Here is a 20,270-nt window from a genome sequence, read left to right on the forward strand (position 1 = left end):
TGCTTTAAGAGGAAACACTATGTTACTTTGTCAGAATGAGCTTTAACTTCGTAATTTTCTGTTCATTTTAGGAAAAGTGGGCTACTTTCTTTTGGCTTTTGAATTTTACTTGCTTTTAATAGAACAAGATACATTATGATCTTTTATAAGTAAAGATCATTTTAACCCAAATGTGAGTAATTTGTTTTCAAGGAAACTTCAGAAGTTCAGAAGACTGCTGTATTCCAAATTATTTCTTATATTGATATATGGTCTGATTCACCATGATATATACATGATATATGGTCTGGTTCACCTGGCTTACCATGAAATTCTAATTCTAGATTAAATAATAACTGTATAGTTATACTAAGATAAAATTGACTAGACTGGGATATCAGGGTAGAGGGATCTAAAAGTATGAAGGAGAAGATGCTACCCAGCGTAGTTTGTATATGACGTGTTGCCCTGGGCTCCTACATAGTTTTCAAGGTGGGGCACGGTGTTCACGGAAGATATCTAACAGCCAAGAGGGAAACATGACCAGTCACAGAGGTTGAAGCATCTGTAAAGTTAAAACTGAACAGATGAACAGTTATTTAGTACCAGAAAATTCTGCTCTGTGTATGGTTCTGAAAATTGTGCCAACCATATTATTTCAGTAATTAGAGTATCAAGGTCCGTCAGGTTATGACTGAGTTCCTTTAAGTAGACATGAAATACTTCTGTTTGAATACTATGGAGTAATGACGTCTAAGACCTATAGGGAATAAATCCACTTACAAGGAAACTAAAGAAACATTAGAACATAGTTATACCAAAAAAGACTGTTGCTTGTGAGTTTTTGATGACACTGAGGGTTTTTTTGAACATTGAAAAAGTCATTCAGATATTAATTTTTGGTTTTAAGTTAATGTTTGATTTACTCAAGTTACATTATCAAAAACCTAATTCTTTAAACTTTTTAATTTGTTGAAAATCACTGTTAAGGGATTTTTAATATTTAGTTGATTTACAAACTTTATTACAAACTATTTCCAAGCTTAACTAATGAAACACCTATAAAAATTTAACGACACATTTACAAATTTGTTATATTCCATTTTCTATTTAAGTACTCTTACTAGGAGACTGACAGTCTTTGCAAGTACTTAAAAAATTCTTACACACACTTCCAAGGATTGTGAACCTTAAGTTTTCTTACATTTTCTAATGCTTTACATAACAAAATCTTTTCGTGATGAACGATGCTTTCCTTTTTAGGGAAATAACTATCATCTCAAGTAACTGAGTTTACTTTCTTTAAGAGGCGTACAATCTGGATTCTTCCTGTACTAATCAAGGATGCTATTGTATCACAATATGTAATGGGAGGGTGCCTACTTAGCATGCTTGGGGTTACCTAATATCCACAGATTTTGATTGAGAAACTGATTAGATTCTTGTAGGCAACCCTGAGTGAAAACACAGAATCTCATTTATTGTTGCCATGTCAAAGACACTACAACGTCAGTGTCAAGAAAAGGACATTCACATATCCTACCTCCCATGACCCAACTTATCCACATGATGTCATAGTTCTACTCATAGATGCCTGGAGTCCCCAACCAGTTGGTCATTTGATTAGATTTTTCTATTTCTCTGGCTTTTAGGTTATGCAGATCTCTTTTCTATCAGAATCTAAAGACATCTGACACTGAAAGAACCCTGAGATACGTAAATGCCTTTCCCTGTGGTCTAAATCTAAATTCCACATTCTTTCATAGTCTAGAATCAAGCAACTCTTACAAGTGTTTCAAATGATATTTGATAGCAGTTAGGACATTTCCTATAGTTTTTTCTGACTAGTAGTCACTGCCTTTCCATGTAGCTTAGTGGTATTACTGAAGAGTTGTTTCTGAGATATGGATAACAGAGTTTAAGCCTCTCCGCCCACTGAGAACAGTAGTGTAGGCTGATTATAAACTGAAGAAGGGTATATTAGATATCAGATTGCACCAGAGAAGTACTACACTAACAAATAACCAACTTATGTTTCAAAGGCTATACAGATAGTTTTGAGATTGCATGTATTGACCAAAAAACTAAAAAAGGAATTTCTTAATATTCTTTCAACGATTAGCAAATTAAATGTATAGCTCATACAACAGTAAGTTCAGACCTAGTTAGAAGATTGGAAAATAGCAATAATCTTCTGCTTGTTCTGGAACTGTTGAAAGACACACTTCCTCCATAACTGTGTCTAATTCAGTACATCGTCCCCATGCAATACTAAAATGAAGTAATAACTAAAAGCTAAGCCATAGACCTTAGGCCAAAATCATCTGGCAGTTAGTAAGGTAGCAAGTCAGGCAGACAATCACCACAGATGTAATGAAAGAGCAGCCTTCTCTCATGGGGAAGAATGATAGTCATGCAGATTTTGACAGTTCCCTGGGCTCATATCAACATGTGGAGATACTGAGTCCTAGGACACCAGGTCTAATTAGATTAGAATAGAATTAAGATGCCTTTAAGAGAAAATATACTAAATATATGTTTTTCTCTATTTTTATTAATTTTAACTGCACAAGTAATACATAAATGTAAACAATTACATAATACAAAATATAATACCAAATTTTTAACATTATGGATAAGATTAAAGTGTCCTTTGACCAACATCCCCTAATCTAATACCTTCTTTGTAAGTAACCACTATATCAGTAGGAAGTATATCTTTCCAGTTTTTCGGGGGTTTGTTTGTTTGTTTGTTTGTTTTTTTGAGACGGAGTCTTGCTCTGTCGCCCAGGCTGGAGTGCAGTGGCCTGATCTCATCTCACTGCAACCTCTGCCTCCTGAGTTCAAGCGATTCTCCTGTCTCAGCCTCCTGAGTAGCTGGGATTATAGGCGCGTGCCATCATACCCAGCTAATTTTTGTATTTTTAGTAGAGACAGGGTTTCACCACGTTGTTGAACTCCTGACCTCGTGATCTGCCCACTTCAGCTTCCCGAAGTGCTGGGATTACAGGCATGAGCCACCGCACCTGGCCTCTTTCCAGTTTTTCTATGCAACTATATGCATATGTTTACCACTAGAAAATGTATTTTGTGTTAATGTTTTCTAAATATTTTAAATGAGTGTACATGTTGTTCTGCAACTTGCTTTACCCACTTAACATCTTGCTAATCTCTTTATAAAGATATTTATTGAGCACTCTTCTAAGCACTTTTATATCTATTAATGCATATATAATCCTCATAGCAATACAGTTATTATGTTTTGTTATCATGACTGTTTTGCAATTGAGGATCATGAGGGACAGAGGTTAGACAAATTGCCCAATTTAATGGGACAGCCGCTTGTTCTGAATTCTATTCAAGGAAAAACTCCAAGTCTACTCTCATGGTAACTGTTTCACATTGCCTCTCTGAGATACATAAACTTACCTCCTGAAGGCAATTATCTATTAATCCAAACCCCAGCATGCCCGCCTTTTATGAACTTGCAGTGGCTACAAATGATATGCAGATACTATTCAAGTTTTAAAATGCCACCGAGTGCCTCATGATGCTCAGCACCTCTGCTGGTAATAGCACAGGCGAGGCAGTGTGACGGCATGAGGTATAGTTGTTTCTGAGTGGGTTAGAGCACATAACTGTGCGAAGCAGACCCCATTGTTATGCTGCTCCATTCCCCTAGTTCCCTTGCTGCCTGTATCTGATCTGTGGGCAGCATTCCATTTACGTCAAAAATAACGTCAATCTAGCGAAAAAAACTGTTATGACTCACAGCATTACTGTAGGGAACTGGTCTCTGTGTAATATGATGTATAACGTCCTAATTTCATAGAGCATTTTTCATAACAGCTGCTAAAATCATCAAATCCATTAAATTCTTTTAAAGGATCTAATTTGGAGCAGTATTGAAAATAGTCTTAAAATGCATGTATAGAGGTGGAGTCTCTCTCACTCAAAACTCCTCTGTCATTATTCACTTCATATCTTCTGTGTATTTATCTTTCTGTATTTATTGATTCACCTGAGTCTTCTCCCGTTTTGTATTTCTAGCTGCATTGAGTCAGAGGTAGGCTATTTCAGAGACTGGAGGGTCTGAAAAAAATAGAAGATAAGAAAGCAGAGGAGGATGAGGAAATTTTCCGCAGACCCTTATGGACAGCAGAACAAGGCACACTGGAGAAAAGTGGAAAAGAAAGGACTGAGGTCTTAGCTTATAAAAGCAGTGTGATATTATTGACTAAAATATCTGCAGAGAATGAATGACAATGAGAGAACATGGCCACCTAAGCCTTTACATCTAGCAGCACATAACTTAGAAACACTGAGCCAGTTGGATTCCCCTGCCACACTGCCATCCACAAAACTGACATCTATTTTTCTTTGTAAGAATTTTATTATTGGATATATGTAAAGCCAAAAAAAATCCCTCAGTGTTGGCCCTCTGATGCTACATGCTTCTGCAAGTTTGCAAAGTTAGCCCTTGACGTGCGCTTTTGTTGGGAACGTAAAGTAAGACCAAAAAGAGGATTCAAAGAAGGCAGAAGAATGTGAAGTTTACTTCCAGACTTGAGATTGACCTTCCAGAAGGAGAATAGGCTTCTGAAGCCTGAGCTCTATTCAGTCTCTGTCACAGATTAACTGTGTGGTGCAAGTTGATACACAAATTGACCTTCTTTGAGCCTCAGTTTTCTTATATGAGAAATAAGCTGGGACCAGAATCCCAAGGTTGTTTTGAGTTGCAATATTAGGATTTTTGTATTACATGATGGAAAAAGATAGCATATGATGGTCAGTCACCCTTCTAGTTACCCAGCAGCATAAATCTTGTACGCATTTTCCTTCTGTGTACACACATGTCCTCTAATATTATTAAGGGGGACATATTACATGCAGTGTTTTTGGTAGGTGCTTCTTGTGGACAGCATTCCTTCCAGCTTCCTTCTGGCGAAAGTATTAAGGCGAAAGTTTCCAACTCCATCTTATGTTTCTGGCTCTTTTAAAACATTATTTTTAGGATGGAATATAAATTACTGATTTGTAATCCATGAATCACTTCAATAAAGTAGCTCTCTGATATTTGCTTTCAGACCTTTAAAAATTGTTAACTGCATACAATGTGTTGTTGGCCACTTGGATATAAGGCACAACTTTTTAGATTCCAGCTAACGGCATCTTTAATAGGTATAATTTTATGTGTGTGTTCAAGCAGTTTGCACCTACTCAGCTAATGTTAAAGCAGATACACCAGATTGCCATTTTGGGGTTGTCTGACGGAAGCACCAGGCAAATTACTGAATAGTAATAGAGCCAGGAGTCCTAGAGTAAATTTTCTGCACTATTAAAACCTGCTAATAAGTAGTTCTGATTTTTCTCTCACTTATATTTGTTCAACTCCCATTGATGGAGTACCTATTGATTGGGTCCCATACCAGGTCCTCAGGGCCAGCATTCTACCACTGCAAAAGGAACCATGTTTACAAAAGTAGAGTGAGATTCTTCCTTGGGTCTTTTTGTCACTGAATAGCCAAAGCTGTTATTAAACCAATGAGACCAAAATAAAAAATCATCCAGGAAATAATTTATTCTGTACTTTTCAACATGTCATCCTTTTTATTTTTCATGTTGTCTAACATATATGGAAGATTAATTATAATATTTTAGATGTAGCCTATTGGAGAAACTACTTTCCTAGACTAGTCATGTCATACATGATTTTATAGTCCAAAACACCAAACTCTAATGGCATTAAAATCTTGCGATGGGACCTTTATCAACACTTGCTAAATCATAATGGATAGCCTAGTAGCCTGGAAATCAAGACACTAGAGTAATCATGGTAGCGCATTAATTAGTTGTGTAAATGAGGGCATGCTACTCAAGTTCTGTGAGCTTCAGGAGAGAAAAAAATACTTGATTGGTATCTCATGAGGTTGTTGTAAGGAACAAATGAGATAGAGTATATGGTATGATTTGCATTATAGAGCATACAATCCAAATATGAGCTAGATAAGGCATAAAAAGTGCATGTACTACATACAGTGTTTCTAATTATAGCTTTAATCTATGTGGTGTTCCACATTTTATATGTAAACAAGAGCTTATGAGGTTGACTCTCTCCCAATTATCACAACTAATGAACTCTTAATGGGCAGCTACAAATACAGATTTTATCGTAAGGAGGAAATTAAAGTGATCAAGGAATTATTTTTTTCTCCCCTGACATGTAAAAAGTAAAGAGACTGCTAATTAGAAAATATTTAGTTGTTCTTTATAAGTACCTGAATGGTCTGAATTTTCGAGTATTCATTCTTCATTCAGGTATAGGAAATGAAAAGTCAAAACCTCTAAATATTGTCATTCAATAGATGTATCTCCTGGGCAAAATGTAGTTAATTTTGTTTATTAAAGCCATATCCTAAGTGCTAAGTTTCATAGACAAGAGGCACAAACTGAGGTACTTCCTTGCTTTGGTTTTGTAATATAGTATATGTAGAGCACATCTAGAATAATGCTGTAAAAAGGAATTGCCTGAGCTAATAATAATATAAGAAATTGTTTATTCTGTTAATACAGGTACATAATTTTCTGCAACTCAGTTATTTGCACTCAATTATTAATTCCTTGAACATGACTTTAGGTAATTACTGCAAAATGGGATTAATGATCAAACTCCTTTATTTCTAAGGAGTGATTTAATATGCAAATGAAAGGAGTAGCAGCATTTGAAATAAATTCCACTAGAGAGTACTTTTCCTTCACCGATATCCCGGTATATTCATGGGTACCTTTCCTTTAGAATGTTAACTTTGGGGTCCTAACTTAAAATCTCGCTAGCAAAATTAAAGATGGTAAGAACCAGGCTAAAGAGGACTAATTGGATTCTCTCTGGGGCCTTTACTGTTAATAGTTCATTTTCTTTGTGTCCCACTTTACTCTCTTTTTTCTTCTCTTTTTCTTTTAGCCTTTTTATTTAAAGACTTAAACATTTACCCTTCGAAAATCAGTGTCATTTCTGGTGGGGAGAGAAGGTATTCAGAGAGATGAGTCAGAGGTACATACAAATAACTTGTAATACAAAGTTAGATGTTAATGAAAGAAAAGGAAATGTTTATCTTACTCCATCCACAATACTAGTAGACTAAGTACTCACAGTTTTTTAACTGTTTCTTCATTTGTGTAGCCAGACTTTGTTTTATTTCCCCAGCTACCGTAAATTTGCTGATGAGGTAAATTCCTCACTGGTCTTTCTACAGAGTTCAAAAAGGAACATGGTAGACTTTCAGGAACTGTTTGGGATGGAAAAATATGTATTAAAATGAGAATGATATAGTACCTGAAGACTACTAGTAAATTTTGCTACAGTAAATTTATGATAGTTACCTTCTGTTGCCTGTAGTTGAACTGGAAACCTGACTTTTGTAGGTTTTTTTGTCCTTGGTTTCTGAGATCTCTCAACTTTTGATATACCTTCCTCTTACATCTTTGGTCATCTAACTCCCCAACATGCATACACATAAATAATAAATACAAATTAGTGATTTTTATAATTATGTTGCAGAAAGGTGGTATGCTTTTCGGAGGTTAGATTTTTATGCTGCCTTCATCATCTTTAGTGTTGGTTTCTTCCTTTGACTTTGTATATTCCTCCTAAGTCCCACTGATTTCTTGGTTATTTCTTGGTTGAAGGCTGTCACAGTGGTCACCTGATCCTTACCTGATGTTACTGGTTATCTTGAGATTTTATCAGTGTCTATGGTCACTTCATCAGTTCCCTCCAAAGGTTTCTCTCACTGATTATCTTTCAATATTCTTAGACTTGAATGAAGCAGTCCCAGAGACAGAGCGCCTGGATTCAAAAGCACTGAAAACTCGAGCCCAGCTCTCTGTGAAGAACAGACGCCAGAGGCCCTCTCGGACAAGACTGTATGATAGTGTTAGTTCCACAGATGGGGAGGACAGTCTAGAGAGAAAGGTGAGCACCCTTGACCGTTTTCTGATTTGTACTGTTGGAGTGTATCATTGTTCCTACAGCTTATTGAAGATTATGATTTTTCTACGACCAGAGTCTATGTCCTAGTTGGAAGCAGCTAGAATAGTTCACATCTTTGTCTCCTGAATTCTTTAAATTGTTGTAATGCAAAATACTTTGCCTATTCATTCAGTGAACTAACCAAGAGCATTATCCATATTGTCATATTTCATGATGGTGCTTTTGATATTCAGCTGTTGGCTTTACTTAATGGGAAATAATGAATGTACAAGTAATTGTTTCTGTAGGTCTTAGGTATATGTATTAGTGACGATGTTAATATGGTGATTGTTATGAACTATGCATTCTCATCTGTAAATCAACAAAAACTGGTTCCATGGGGATTCACTAATAAAAGATTGGTCTTATTTCAAAGTAAGTATTGCATAGAACTGATACTCAGTGGCATAACCTTCCTTATAATCTCTTATACCAACAGCCATCAAACAGTTTCTATAACCACATGCATATTACCAAATTACTTCCACCTAAGGGTTTGAGAACTTCTCCAGAATCAGATTCTGGTGTTCCGCCCCTCACCCCAGTGGATAGCAATGTGCCCTTCTCGTCTGACCACATAGCTGAATTTCAAGAAGAACCACTGGACCCAGAAGTGGGGCCTCTCTCCTCTATGTGGGGAGACACTTCACTCTTTTCTACTTCGAAGTCTGATCATGATATGGAAGAATCTCCTTGCCACCACCAAACCAGCAACAAGAAAATATTACAAGAAAAAGGTATTGTTAATTTTTTTTTTCTGACTTCATAACACCTCATCTTGTACAGTATAAAAATGACTTTTTCTCATAATCATAAGTTATTTGTCTTCTCATAGCTGATAGTTAATATTACTTTCTTTTTACATTATAGAATAAGAGAAACAACTCCTCCATGTATTTTACTTTAGTTTAATCTTTTCCTACTTGGTTCAATATTTTTATCTCTTCAGCTCTCTATAAGTTTACTACTCAAGGGAGTTCTTCAGGGGAGTGGGGCAGCCCAGAGTTTCAACAAACACTAACATAGTCATAAAGAAAAAAACACTACAGAGTCATATAGAAAAAATATAGAGCGATTTTGTGGAATAGCAGCCCAGAGTTTCAGTAAACACTAACATAGTCATATAGGAAAAAAAAAAAAAAGAGGAAGATCAAAGTGACACAGGCATATAATTGATAATAATGTTCGTGGATGAATTGCTAATATACCTTTCCACGTAACCAGTGCAGATCTTCTAGAAGAGGGATAATCAAATGCAGTCTCCACCTACATTTGTAAATGAAGTCTTATGGGAGTACAGTCACACTTTTTAACTTACATACTAACTACTTTCATGCTACAGTAGCAGAGTTGAGTGTTTGTGACAGAGACTGTGTATCTCACAAACCTAAAATATTTTACTCTCTGGCCCCTAACAGGTAAAGAAAGCTTCCTGATGCCTGGTCTAGAAGTATATTTTCTTATACTCAGCATAACTGGATAGACTCTGAAAATGGCTTAATCATTGATTGCCATTTATCCAGAATTTTTAAAAAGTATTTTAATGTATCATTACTTTTGGTCTATCAAGTTACCACAAAGATGATTACATTACAGCTATATTTGATTGCAGGCTTGAGGATAAGACTCTGGTTACCCTAACAGGAGTTGGCCTTTTCCTGAATTGTGTCAGTACCACATTTACAAGTCATTTTTTTTTTTTCATATCTGAAGGACATCAGTGGAAATTGGGATGGAAAAGTTCCATTATAACTGGCTAAATGATAAGCATCTAACTGAATATCGAATTAGAGGAAGTAAAAGATTTTTTTCTAGAGATTTGTAAAACAGGTTATATGCCAGTAGAAGGCATGAAAATATTTTCCTCATTCCTATTCTATAAGCAACCTAATACTAGAGTTTTGGTCCCGAGGCTTACATAGCACTGGGCCTTTGTTCAGTCAAGTTTAAATAGAGTAAATTGAACACTATCAATTTTCTATTCACAATTGCTAGAGATTATTGTTCTAATTGTTTGTGTGGTTAGTAACACATTATTTGACCCAGAAAATGTCTTCAAAAATATTCATTGAATTGATGTCCTAGTAAATAGAAACTGGCTTTTTTAAAGCTTTACAAGATTTATTTCTGATTAAAGGTATTGGGCCTCTGCAAGTGTAAATAGAGTACAATTACGTCAATGCTCAGAAGAGAGGTTGCATCCAGCTGAGGTTGGTAAACAAAAGGAAGTGCAATTAGAATAACCATCATAGCACTTAAGAAAAAAAGCGTAGGTAAGGAGGAAATACAAGGTAAAGTGATGTCATTAACAGAGTCAGGCATATAAAATGTGATTTAAAGGAACGAGGCTATTCCAACCTGGCTGAAGCAGTTTGCTTATGCAGGGTAGAGTGGTTACACACAAAAGTGAGCAGGTAGGTTAAGTATATAGCTTTAGAATTTAAATATCTTAGATAACTTACCATATTACTAGGAAACCACAAGAAGGTTGAGCAGAGGAATAAAAAGGAAAAGGCACCACCAGGTATGGAGAAGCTGAGTTAGTAGACCATGTGGGGTGGTGCCCTCCAAAGAGGAGCAGTAGACAATGACAGGAAAGAATGATACAAGGACCCTTGAGACATACATTGAGTAGGTAACAGGGAAGAAAGTGAGGCAAAACTATCATGGCTTCACGCTTCAGAACATATGGTCTTGTCATTAACAGAAAATAGGAAATCAGGAACATGATGGAAATAGGATTAACTCATTTTTTTAACAGAAGAGGTCATGAGCACAAGAGAGAGGTCAGGGCTGCCAGGGAGATTTGGGAGTCCCCATTATAAAGGAAGAGATACTAAAGTATCTTATTACAGTGAGATTAAGGAGATGCAGTCCAGTAAAAGACCTTAGGATTTAGCAATCAGGAGATCATTTATTATTTGAAAATGAAAACCAGGTTGCCACAGCTTAAAGTTGAGGCACCCAATCTGGGGGCTCAGATATACAGTTGGTCACAAAGGTCGTATTGGAGAGATTTTTAAAAGCCTAACACAAGCCTTACATAGAGCTAAATAAACAAAAATGTATGTTTCTTTTTTCCTGAAATCATACCAATCTCATGTTGGATTTTATGCAGACTACAAGTTCTTAGTGTGCATTAAAGATGGATTTGATCAATTTAGAATGGGAAAGTACATTATTCCTTATTCTTAACCTCTTCAGCCTTATGGAAGCATTCATTTCAGTGTTCCTGGGAACACACTTTGGCAAATGTGTGAGATAAAGATGTGAGGTTGCCTAGCACCAGGCTCTGTGATAGGCAGAATCAGGCTTTTAGTCGTGAGATGTCCAAATAGCTGCAACACTCATAGGTTACAGAGTGTTTTCGTGTACATTGCCTCAGCTGGTCTTCTCACCACTCATTATAACATCTCCCAGCAACCTCTAATTCACAAAATAATTAGGCAGTCTTCTTTTAACTTGCATACTCCTAGCCATTAAAAGTTGCTTTAGGATTGATCTGGAAGAATTTGGCACTTTCTTTTTTTCAGCTTCTATTAAGAAAATTTAAATCTTGTTTTTTTAAAAAAAAACCATTAATAAAATCACCTTAGAAGGTGTTTGTGCCATGTCTATGTCTGTGAATTTTTTTATGTGATTGTGTCACATCTGTGACAATTCAGTTACCCAAAGAGTAATGATGTAAATATGCATAATAAATATTTGAGGCTTGAAGTAGATTTTTGACACAGACATATTTCTGACCCTTGTATTTCATTATGTACATTTCAGTGAGTTGCTTATTGTAATCTGAGTATCATTAACTAAAAATATGAAAAGCTCATTGCTAAAAACACGCGGAGTATTTGTCAGTGCCCTGTGCTGCTTGAGAGCTTTGAACTAGATTCCTATCCATGAACTGTGTGTGTACTTCATGTTTTTTAAAGGTGTATGTCGATGTGTGTTTAGAAATTTCTCTTGAAGTAAACAAAAATCATGAGCAACACTAACCTGCAAAGTTCAATTGAACACCTTTTTTAAGAGGGCCATTCTTTGCATTCCATACTAAAAAGTTCCTAGAAATTTAAAAAACATTTTAAAAGATAAGAGACAGAAAAACAGACACCAACAGAGAAGTAGGGAGGAAGAGTTTCACACATAAAAAACATCAAATTTAAAACAGCATTTGTTAATCTCCTGAGCTAATTGGATATGCTGAAACATGATGCTGATCAGTATCCTCTGCTGGGTAGTTTGGGTAGAGCCGTATGAGTTGTCTACTCTGAGATAGAACAAGTGCCACCAGTGGAATTGGTTCCCACGTTGACATTGAACTCCATTTGCAAGACCTGTCTTCCTATTGGCTTTTGGTATCATTTTGAGGGTCCCCATTCCCCAGCTGCTGCTATCTTTGAGAGTCCTAGCAAAACTCTCAAAGAAGCAAAGATCAATCTGCTCTGAACACTGAGGAGATTTTGGCGTCTTCCACATTAAGGGGAACCAGCCAAGTTGTGCTCTAACCTAACTATTAAGAAGGCTCTTTCAAAGATATAAATGTCTTATAGCTGAGCCCCTGCTTAAGAAGTCTCCCCCATGTCCTCCCCTCCTCTGTCCCAGGACTGGCCACAGGGCATTAGCAAAGGAGAGCCCAGAGAAGAAAACTTTGATTCTGACTTTCCCCCTAAATCTCCCAGACTCTCAGAGTTGATATTCTGCACTGGGCTTTGGAGATATGGGAGAAGTGGGCTAGTTTCCTGTTAGAAGGCACTGCAACCCCAAGGCAAGAAAGGAATGGAGAACAGAGCCCAGGCACTTGAAGCCAAGAATTCGGAGCCCGAGAAGGAACAAAAGTCATGCTGGTCCCTACTTTGATGCTGAGGATGATTTGATAGTATTTATTCTCCCTTGTTCATTCCCATGCAGTTGAAGCTAAAACTCTTTGTGATGTATGTTGAGCCTCTATCCTATATAGGACCTCCCCTGCTTAACTGAGAGTTCCTCGATGTAACTGTGTCTCCTAGGTCGTATGATAAGGCATCCATTAATTCTTTTACAATTAGGAATTTAGGCAAAGTCCTTAGATTCAGAGATGCATTGACTTTTGAATTGTGACTTTAAAAATAATAATAATTGATCTTTTTCACAAATGTGTATATCCTAGATGATGCCAAAGATCCCAAATCACTAAGGGCATCCAGTTCGTTGGCGGTGCAAGGAGGAAAAATTAAGCAGAAGTTTGTGGATCTGGGGTAAGCACTTTGTGATGTAAAAAGAAAGCCCTCTGTAAAAGGAGGATTGAAAGAGAAAATTTCAACTTCCCCTTTCTGACTGTATGCTGTCATTATAGGGCGCCTTTGCGAAGGAATTCCAACAGGGGAAAGAAATGGAAAGAAAAAGAAGCCAGTAGGTTTTCTGCAGGTAGCAGGTACGACTGTGTGATTAAGAACACATGTATTTCTATAATTAAACTTTCTGGCTCCCTCTTCCATTGTTAACCAAAACCAGTGGTCAGTATATTTGAGCTGAAGTGACATGCCAAGAATTGAGATGGAAGAAAAATTGCACAATTAGTTTATATTGGTCTTACTCCAGTTATAGCCTCTGTCTAGCCTTGGGCATATCCATTGGTTCTTAATTGCAGAATTATGGCCACATGAACCATTTCGATAAGTTTTTATCTAAATTCAGCACAAATATATCTATGTGATACTTCAGACATATCAAATATATTTTATGACACTTCTGATTTTTTGCCTGGCTACCCACAAGGCTAGTGCATTGTGTTAAGTCTAAAAGGATAATCATTTTGCATTTAAGTATCTTGTAGACATTCAAGATTGTCTTGTCCACATGTATGTAGGAGTGACCACCATCTTTTGCTGGACTTGGCTGTTTAATTGATTTTGTGGGCACTATCAACTATGCTTACTCTTCAGTAAAGACCTTCCCATAGAGAGTGAGCTTCGAACAGCATGTTGCCAAATTTTCCCAGTTTTTTTCCTGAGATTATATAATTTTAAGCTGAGGTTTGTATAGGGAGTCAGTAAAGCATCAGGCTCTGAAGTGCAACTGCCTAGGTTTGAATCATGGCTCTCCCACTTAAAACTTTTAAGTCTTGGACAAGTGAGTTACCCTCTGTGCCTTCATTTCCTCATGTAAAATGAGAGTAATAACAGTACCTTTTACCTAAGGTCAGTGTAAGGATTTGGAGTTTTCATGTAAAACATTTAAAATGATACTAGGCATGTATTCAAGAATAATAAAGTTAACAATTTGCTGCTATTGCTATTACTATTACCTTATTATTATTCGCAAGTTACAAAGTGGTTTTACATTTATCACTTAATTTGATCTTCATAAGGTTGGGAGGATGCCTGGGCTGGGTGGCTCACGCCTGTAATCCCAGCAGTTTGGGAGGCCAAGGCGGGTAGATCACCTGAGGTCAGGAGTTTGAGACCAGCCTGGCCAACATGGCAAAACGCCATCTCTACCAAAAATACAAAAATTAGCCAGGTGTGGTAGCGCACGCCTGTAATTCCAGCTACTTGGGAGGCTGAGGCAGGAGAATTGCTTGAACCCAGGAGGCGGAGGTTTTAGTGAGCCAAGATTACACCACCGTACTCCAGCCTGGGCGATAGAGCGAGACTCTGTCTCAAAAAAAAAAGACTGGGAGAGTAGATAATACCATACTCTATTGATGAAGAACTTCACCTTCATAGAATTTAATTGATTTGCCCAGGGTTACGCAGCAGGTAGTTAATGTTGACCTGGGGCTTGCTCCTCTTGTATAGATGTTTTTCCAACATACTATGCCACCTTCAGTTACTTATGCATCTAATGATGCTTAAATTTCTTTATGAATTTGGAAATAATCTCAATATCAGACTAAGGAAGAAACACTAAGAATAAAAGACTTTAAATCATGCAGGGACCACTTCTTCACTTCATAGGTTGTCTACTGCTGTTTACTTTTTTTCCTCTTTTCTGACATATACATTGGTGAGAAATTGTACCTTCTTCTTGAAATTAAAGGAGCATTAAAGGAACATAATGGGTTGGAGATGAGGAGAGAGAATTCCCAAATTAATTATTTTTGTTAGTGTGGCTTTCCTTTATACTGTACATTGGAAAAGGGTAGAATGCTCTCATAAAGAGGACAGAAATCTCAGGAAAATAAAGGTAAATCTGAGGCTATATGCAACTCGAAAGCAGTTTAATTTTGTGTGGTTCAGGAGTGAGAATGGTCTACCTTGTGTGTTAAAATTAAGAATAGAAAAAAAAGGCCAGGCGCGGTGGCTCAAGCCTGTAATCCCAGCACTTTGGGAGGCCGAGATGGGCGGATCACGAGGTCAAGAGATCGAGACCATCCTGGCTAACACGGTGAAACCCCGTCTCTACTAAAAAATACAAAAAACTAGCCGGGCGAGGTGGTGGACGCCTGTAGTCCCAGCTACTCCGGAGGCTGAGGCAGGAGAATGGCGTAAACCCGGGAGGCAGAGCTTGCAGTGAGCTGAGATCCGACCACTGCACTCCAGTCTGGGCGACAGAGCGAGACTCCGTCTCAAAAAAAAAAAAAAAGAATAGAAAAAAAAATCAAACATACTCAGGAAAAAAAACAAATAATGAAATCATTTAAGGGAGAAAGAGATGCCTAAATACACGATGGGAGAGAAACTCAGATACTGAAAATGACACTGTCCTTCCTTTGGTCTCTGGGCTTTGAAGACAGTCACTCCCTCTCATCTTTGAGACAACACCTGAGAGGGATATAAGCACCTGCAGCCAGGAAGGGGAAGGGTGTTTGATGGAATTTTGCCATAGTAGCCAGAGATGATCACCTCCTTGTATAAATCACAAATGAAAGTCAAGTCAATCTTGATTGTGTTGGTGAGTGCCTGCTCACCTCACTGTAGGCAAAACCACAGCTTGTCAAGGGCAGGTTGCCATCAGCACACTGCTTCGCCACGGCTGATGTCCACTTTGAACCCACATCTAGACTTCTAGATTGGCTGCCTAACTACCGCTGTATTTTTAAAACTCTGGAGTCCCCCTGCTTCAGCAGTCAGAAATTACTGTACTCATACCCACACTACAAACTAGTTTCTAATTAGAATCATGATTTTGATCTTTTGTAGTTCATAAGCGTGATGATTGGGTGTTCACAAGCATGTGTGAGATGGCCTCCCTCAAACCTCGTTATGACATTGGCATATCCAAAAAAAATAAAATCATAGTTTTATAATTATTTGTAATTATAGTAGAATTTTGGCAGGATGGAAAGGAATTCATCCAATTGAAATATTAGAACAAGGGAAGACGAAGGACACTTTTCTCTTGCAAGAAAAAAAAATTTTGAGCTGTCATAGTAATTGGTTAACACTAATAAAATCTATTGACAGCCTATATTCTTCTGTCTAGATTGATAATGGGTGCAGAACCTTATAAAACCTATCCCAAGAAGAACAGAATTGCTGCCCAGGAGGAGCTTAATCCAATTGAGTTGGATTCTCAGGACCCTGAAAGTTGGTGCGCTGTGAGCACCATCAGCTGCAGGGTCGCACTACGATTGTTGGGGGGGCAACTGGGAATACACTCACCACCCCTGGGAGACGTCCTCAGAAAAAGGAGGGAAGGATGCTTGGGCTGAGTAATGTTACCTTTTAGAGGCATTTCATCCAATTGTTATTAGGCTAAGATTCTGATAAGATGATTGGTCAGCTATAACCTGTGGCTGTTAGATTTTAAAGAGGCAAGACTTTCACTGTTTGGTCTTGATTTTAGTTTTTTCCTCTCTATAAAGAGTTTACCTTTTTGTGTTCCTGTGGATACATAATGACTCAGATACATGCGCGACATGATACAACTAGAGAAAATGGGTGAGGCTAATAATAATAAACAAATAAACCCAACAAAGAAATATGATTTGGTTCCATCCCTTTTCAAATATGTGCTCAGTGGCATTGTCTTTTTTTTTTTTTTGGGAGACGGTGTCTCACTCTGTTGCCCAGGCTGGAGTACCGTGGCACAATCACAGCTCATTGTAGCCTTGACCTTCTGGGCTCCAGTGATCCTTGCAGCTCAGCCTTCTGAGTAGCTGGGACTACAGGTGTTTGCCACCATGTCCAGCTTGAAAAAAGAAAAATTGTAGAGGTAGGATCTTGCTATGTTGCCCAAGCTGTTGTTGAACTCCTGGGCTCAAGCAGTTCTTCCATCTCAGCTTCCCAAAGTGCTAGGATTATAGGCACGAGCCACCACACCCAACCAACATTCTGATTTTAAACAGACAGCATAGCAGATAACGAAAGCAGGAAACATTTAGTTGTCGCAGCTTGTTCACCCCTTAAAATATATACCAAAGGATAAAATAAAATCCTATTCTACATTCTGGAGTAAGTAGCCACTGATGTCTACTTTGGAGCTCTGTAGATAAGTTTTCAGTATAGTCACTGAATGGAAAACTCTGTGAGATGTGTGTGTCTCAGATGGGGCTAGATGATAGTATGTTGAGAAAATGATAAGAAAAGAGATGGCACTCTTCTATGGAAATGAATTTGCATTCATGTAGAAAGTGTGAACAACAGAAAAAACACTGAGCTGGAATCCAAGGTAGTAGTCCTTACTTTTCCATTAGGCAAGTCTCCAAATTCCTGGAATGTTGGTTTCCTACCAAAAAATAAGTGGATTGGGCTAACACTGCATGACTCTGACTTCCCATTCACCTCTGCATACACTGTCCAGTATGGTTGCCTCTAGTCAGAAAAGGCTAGTCTATATTGGGATATGTGTAGGAGAATAAGGAATGCTGGACTCAAAAGACTTAGTATGAACAAAAACAACATAAAATATCTTATTAATAATTGTATAATATTGATTACTTGTCAAAAAATATTTTGGGTTTGGAGGGTAAATGAAATGTATTATTGTTAAAATTATTTTACTTCTTTTTTTTCATGTGGCTACTAGAAAATTCTAGTTTACAATGTGGTTCATTTATATTTCTTTTGGATAATGTTGATCTGTAGGATTTCATGAAAGACAAATCTTCCTTTAATTTCTACCCCATTATTCAGTTGGTCTGTGAGTGAGCACATATTCATTTATTATTTTCTTACTTATTTGTATTATATTCGTTATTCCAAAATAATTTGTTTACATACAAAAGTACATATGCTACAACAATATAATATATTAAAAAATAAATTGAATAGGGAAAAGTTAGATTAAAAACTCACTTAAAATGCAACATCTTCAATAACATCTTCATAGTAAGTGTAACAGTGACTTTCCAGTCAAAGCCAAAAACACAATGTCAATGTGGTTAAAAGCCTGGGTTGAAATCCCAACTCTGCCACTTGCTTCTTGGACAAGTTACTTAACTTTCTGTACCTCGGTTTTCTCATCTGTAAAATGGAGACGTAGACACACACACACACACACAGACACACACCCCTCACACACCTCTTCATATTATTAGGAGGATTAAAGTGGTCACATTTAAGTACATTTCAAATCCTTAAATAAAAATGGCTATTGTTTTCATTGTTTATCTTTAAAACAGGTTTGATGGGAAGGATACAAAACAATATTCTTCTTGTATATTTGGCTGGCAGTCTTGTTCATCCAAGGATGACTTTTGTTATATCTTGAAGAATGAATGGGTTATATGAATTATACTTCAGGCAGTCCTTCATAGGCTATTTCTCTCAAAGAGGCTTTAGATAAATCATGGCATGACAGTGAGTTTGAAATTATATCCTATGACAAGTACCTGGAGGGTCCGCTTTGCTCTGTTGCTGAGTAAGAGCAAAACCCCTGCTTAAGAATCATCTGAGCTGGCTGGAAACACACCTTTTAGAAGAATTGATGGAGATGAGCACATGTGTGTGAGTTAAAAAACACCTCATCTCTGCCTAAGCCTGGCCCAGTGAATATAGTCATTTTCATGGAGACCTTTGAGTAATGTCAGCTTAGCCCTAGTAGATTGGACTTATTCCCCATAACTGTCTGGCCGATTTTTAACTGTATTTATCAATTTGATATTCAGTTTTCTTTTTAAGTACAGTATTTCAAATGCCTGAACCCTGACAAACTTACATTCTTGACAGGCAAACACTTTTCCATACTTAAAAAAATCTCTTGAAAATCTAATAAGTTAATATTTAACTATAGTGACTCCAAACATCCCAGTATAGTTATCAAAGTGCTTAATACATTTGTGTCTTAAAAACTCAAATTTAAAATGAGTTTAGATCATTAAAATGAGTTTAGCATTTTAAGATAGAATCAGTGGACACATTTCTCTTTCAGATTTCTATTCATACAAATTTTCTTAAACACCTAAGCAATGTATCTGTTATTCTTAAACTTAGCATTTCCATTTTGATAGTGTGGATTTTATCTATGTGATCCTCTTCTATTTCATTTTAAACCTTTCTAGTATGGGGAAGACTTACTAAGGGAATGGTTTCACCATCTCAAATGATTCAAGGTTGAACACTACAGTGACCATCTCAGATGGACTGTTATTTATTGATTAGAAATTTAGATCAGAACTCAGGATCTGGGAGCAGGATATGTCTGAGTAGGGGCCAGGGGTTGGCCCTGAACTGTAGATGGACATGTTTCTCACAGCTGTTATCCATTAGGGTCTCTGGATCCCATTTAGATGAGGCTCGCTTTACAACCTCAAACTCCTTGGTGGATGTTAGAACCTTATAGAATTGCATCATTTGATTTAGGTAAACACAAGTCTGCAACTCTTCCTCTGGTTGCAGCTAACTTTCATCAATTAACTTCCTTTACTCCTGCCTTAAATTCTATATTTCTGTTATACTTCATCTCTTCTGGCAGTTTCTGAACTCGTAATGATATTTTGATGACATCCAGTTAGATGCTGAATACTTCACACACCTGTATTCAAAGTTAAAGTAACAACAACAAAGATCACCTTGGAATGTTTAGCTGGCAATTTAATTTTGGGGTGCCAGTCCCAGGATACACTGGATTCAAAATATATGTAAATGAGTTCATTACTTATAAGAGATATTACATAAACCATTTAAATGCCAGGAAACAGCTACCCCTGAAATGGTATATTTGGATTATGAACTCTGAATTTGAAGTCATTCTTTCTCCCAGTTCCTAGAAGTGACTTATGATTCTCTTTTTTCCAAAAATGATAGCAAGCCATTAAATTACAGCTAAAAAAGAAGGTGAAGGGAATATAGACTATTTACCTATTTTGATCCTCTGGAAAAATTATTGTCAGATTCATCAAGAG

General features: G+C 37.1%; 1 protein-coding gene across 2 annotated transcripts in view; it reads left to right on the top strand.

Moving 5' to 3' along the window:
* Positions 1–20,270, top strand: part of PPP1R9A (protein phosphatase 1, regulatory subunit 9A) — a 405,188-nt gene that overhangs the window by 374,596 nt on the left and 10,322 nt on the right. For both annotated transcript variants that reach the window (XM_011974681.1, XM_011974682.1), the window contains exons 13-16: positions 7,794–7,951; positions 8,448–8,745; positions 13,152–13,239; positions 13,338–13,415. In XM_011974681.1, the coding sequence (XP_011830071.1) occupies positions 7,794–7,951; positions 8,448–8,745; positions 13,152–13,239; positions 13,338–13,415 (622 nt within the window). The remainder of the gene's footprint in view (positions 1–7,793; positions 7,952–8,447; positions 8,746–13,151; positions 13,240–13,337; positions 13,416–20,270) is intronic.

Source organism: Mandrillus leucophaeus, unplaced genomic scaffold (assembly GCF_000951045.1).
Source record: "Mandrillus leucophaeus isolate KB7577 unplaced genomic scaffold, Mleu.le_1.0 Scaffold148, whole genome shotgun sequence".
NCBI classification, from domain to species: domain Eukaryota; kingdom Metazoa; phylum Chordata; class Mammalia; order Primates; family Cercopithecidae; genus Mandrillus; species Mandrillus leucophaeus.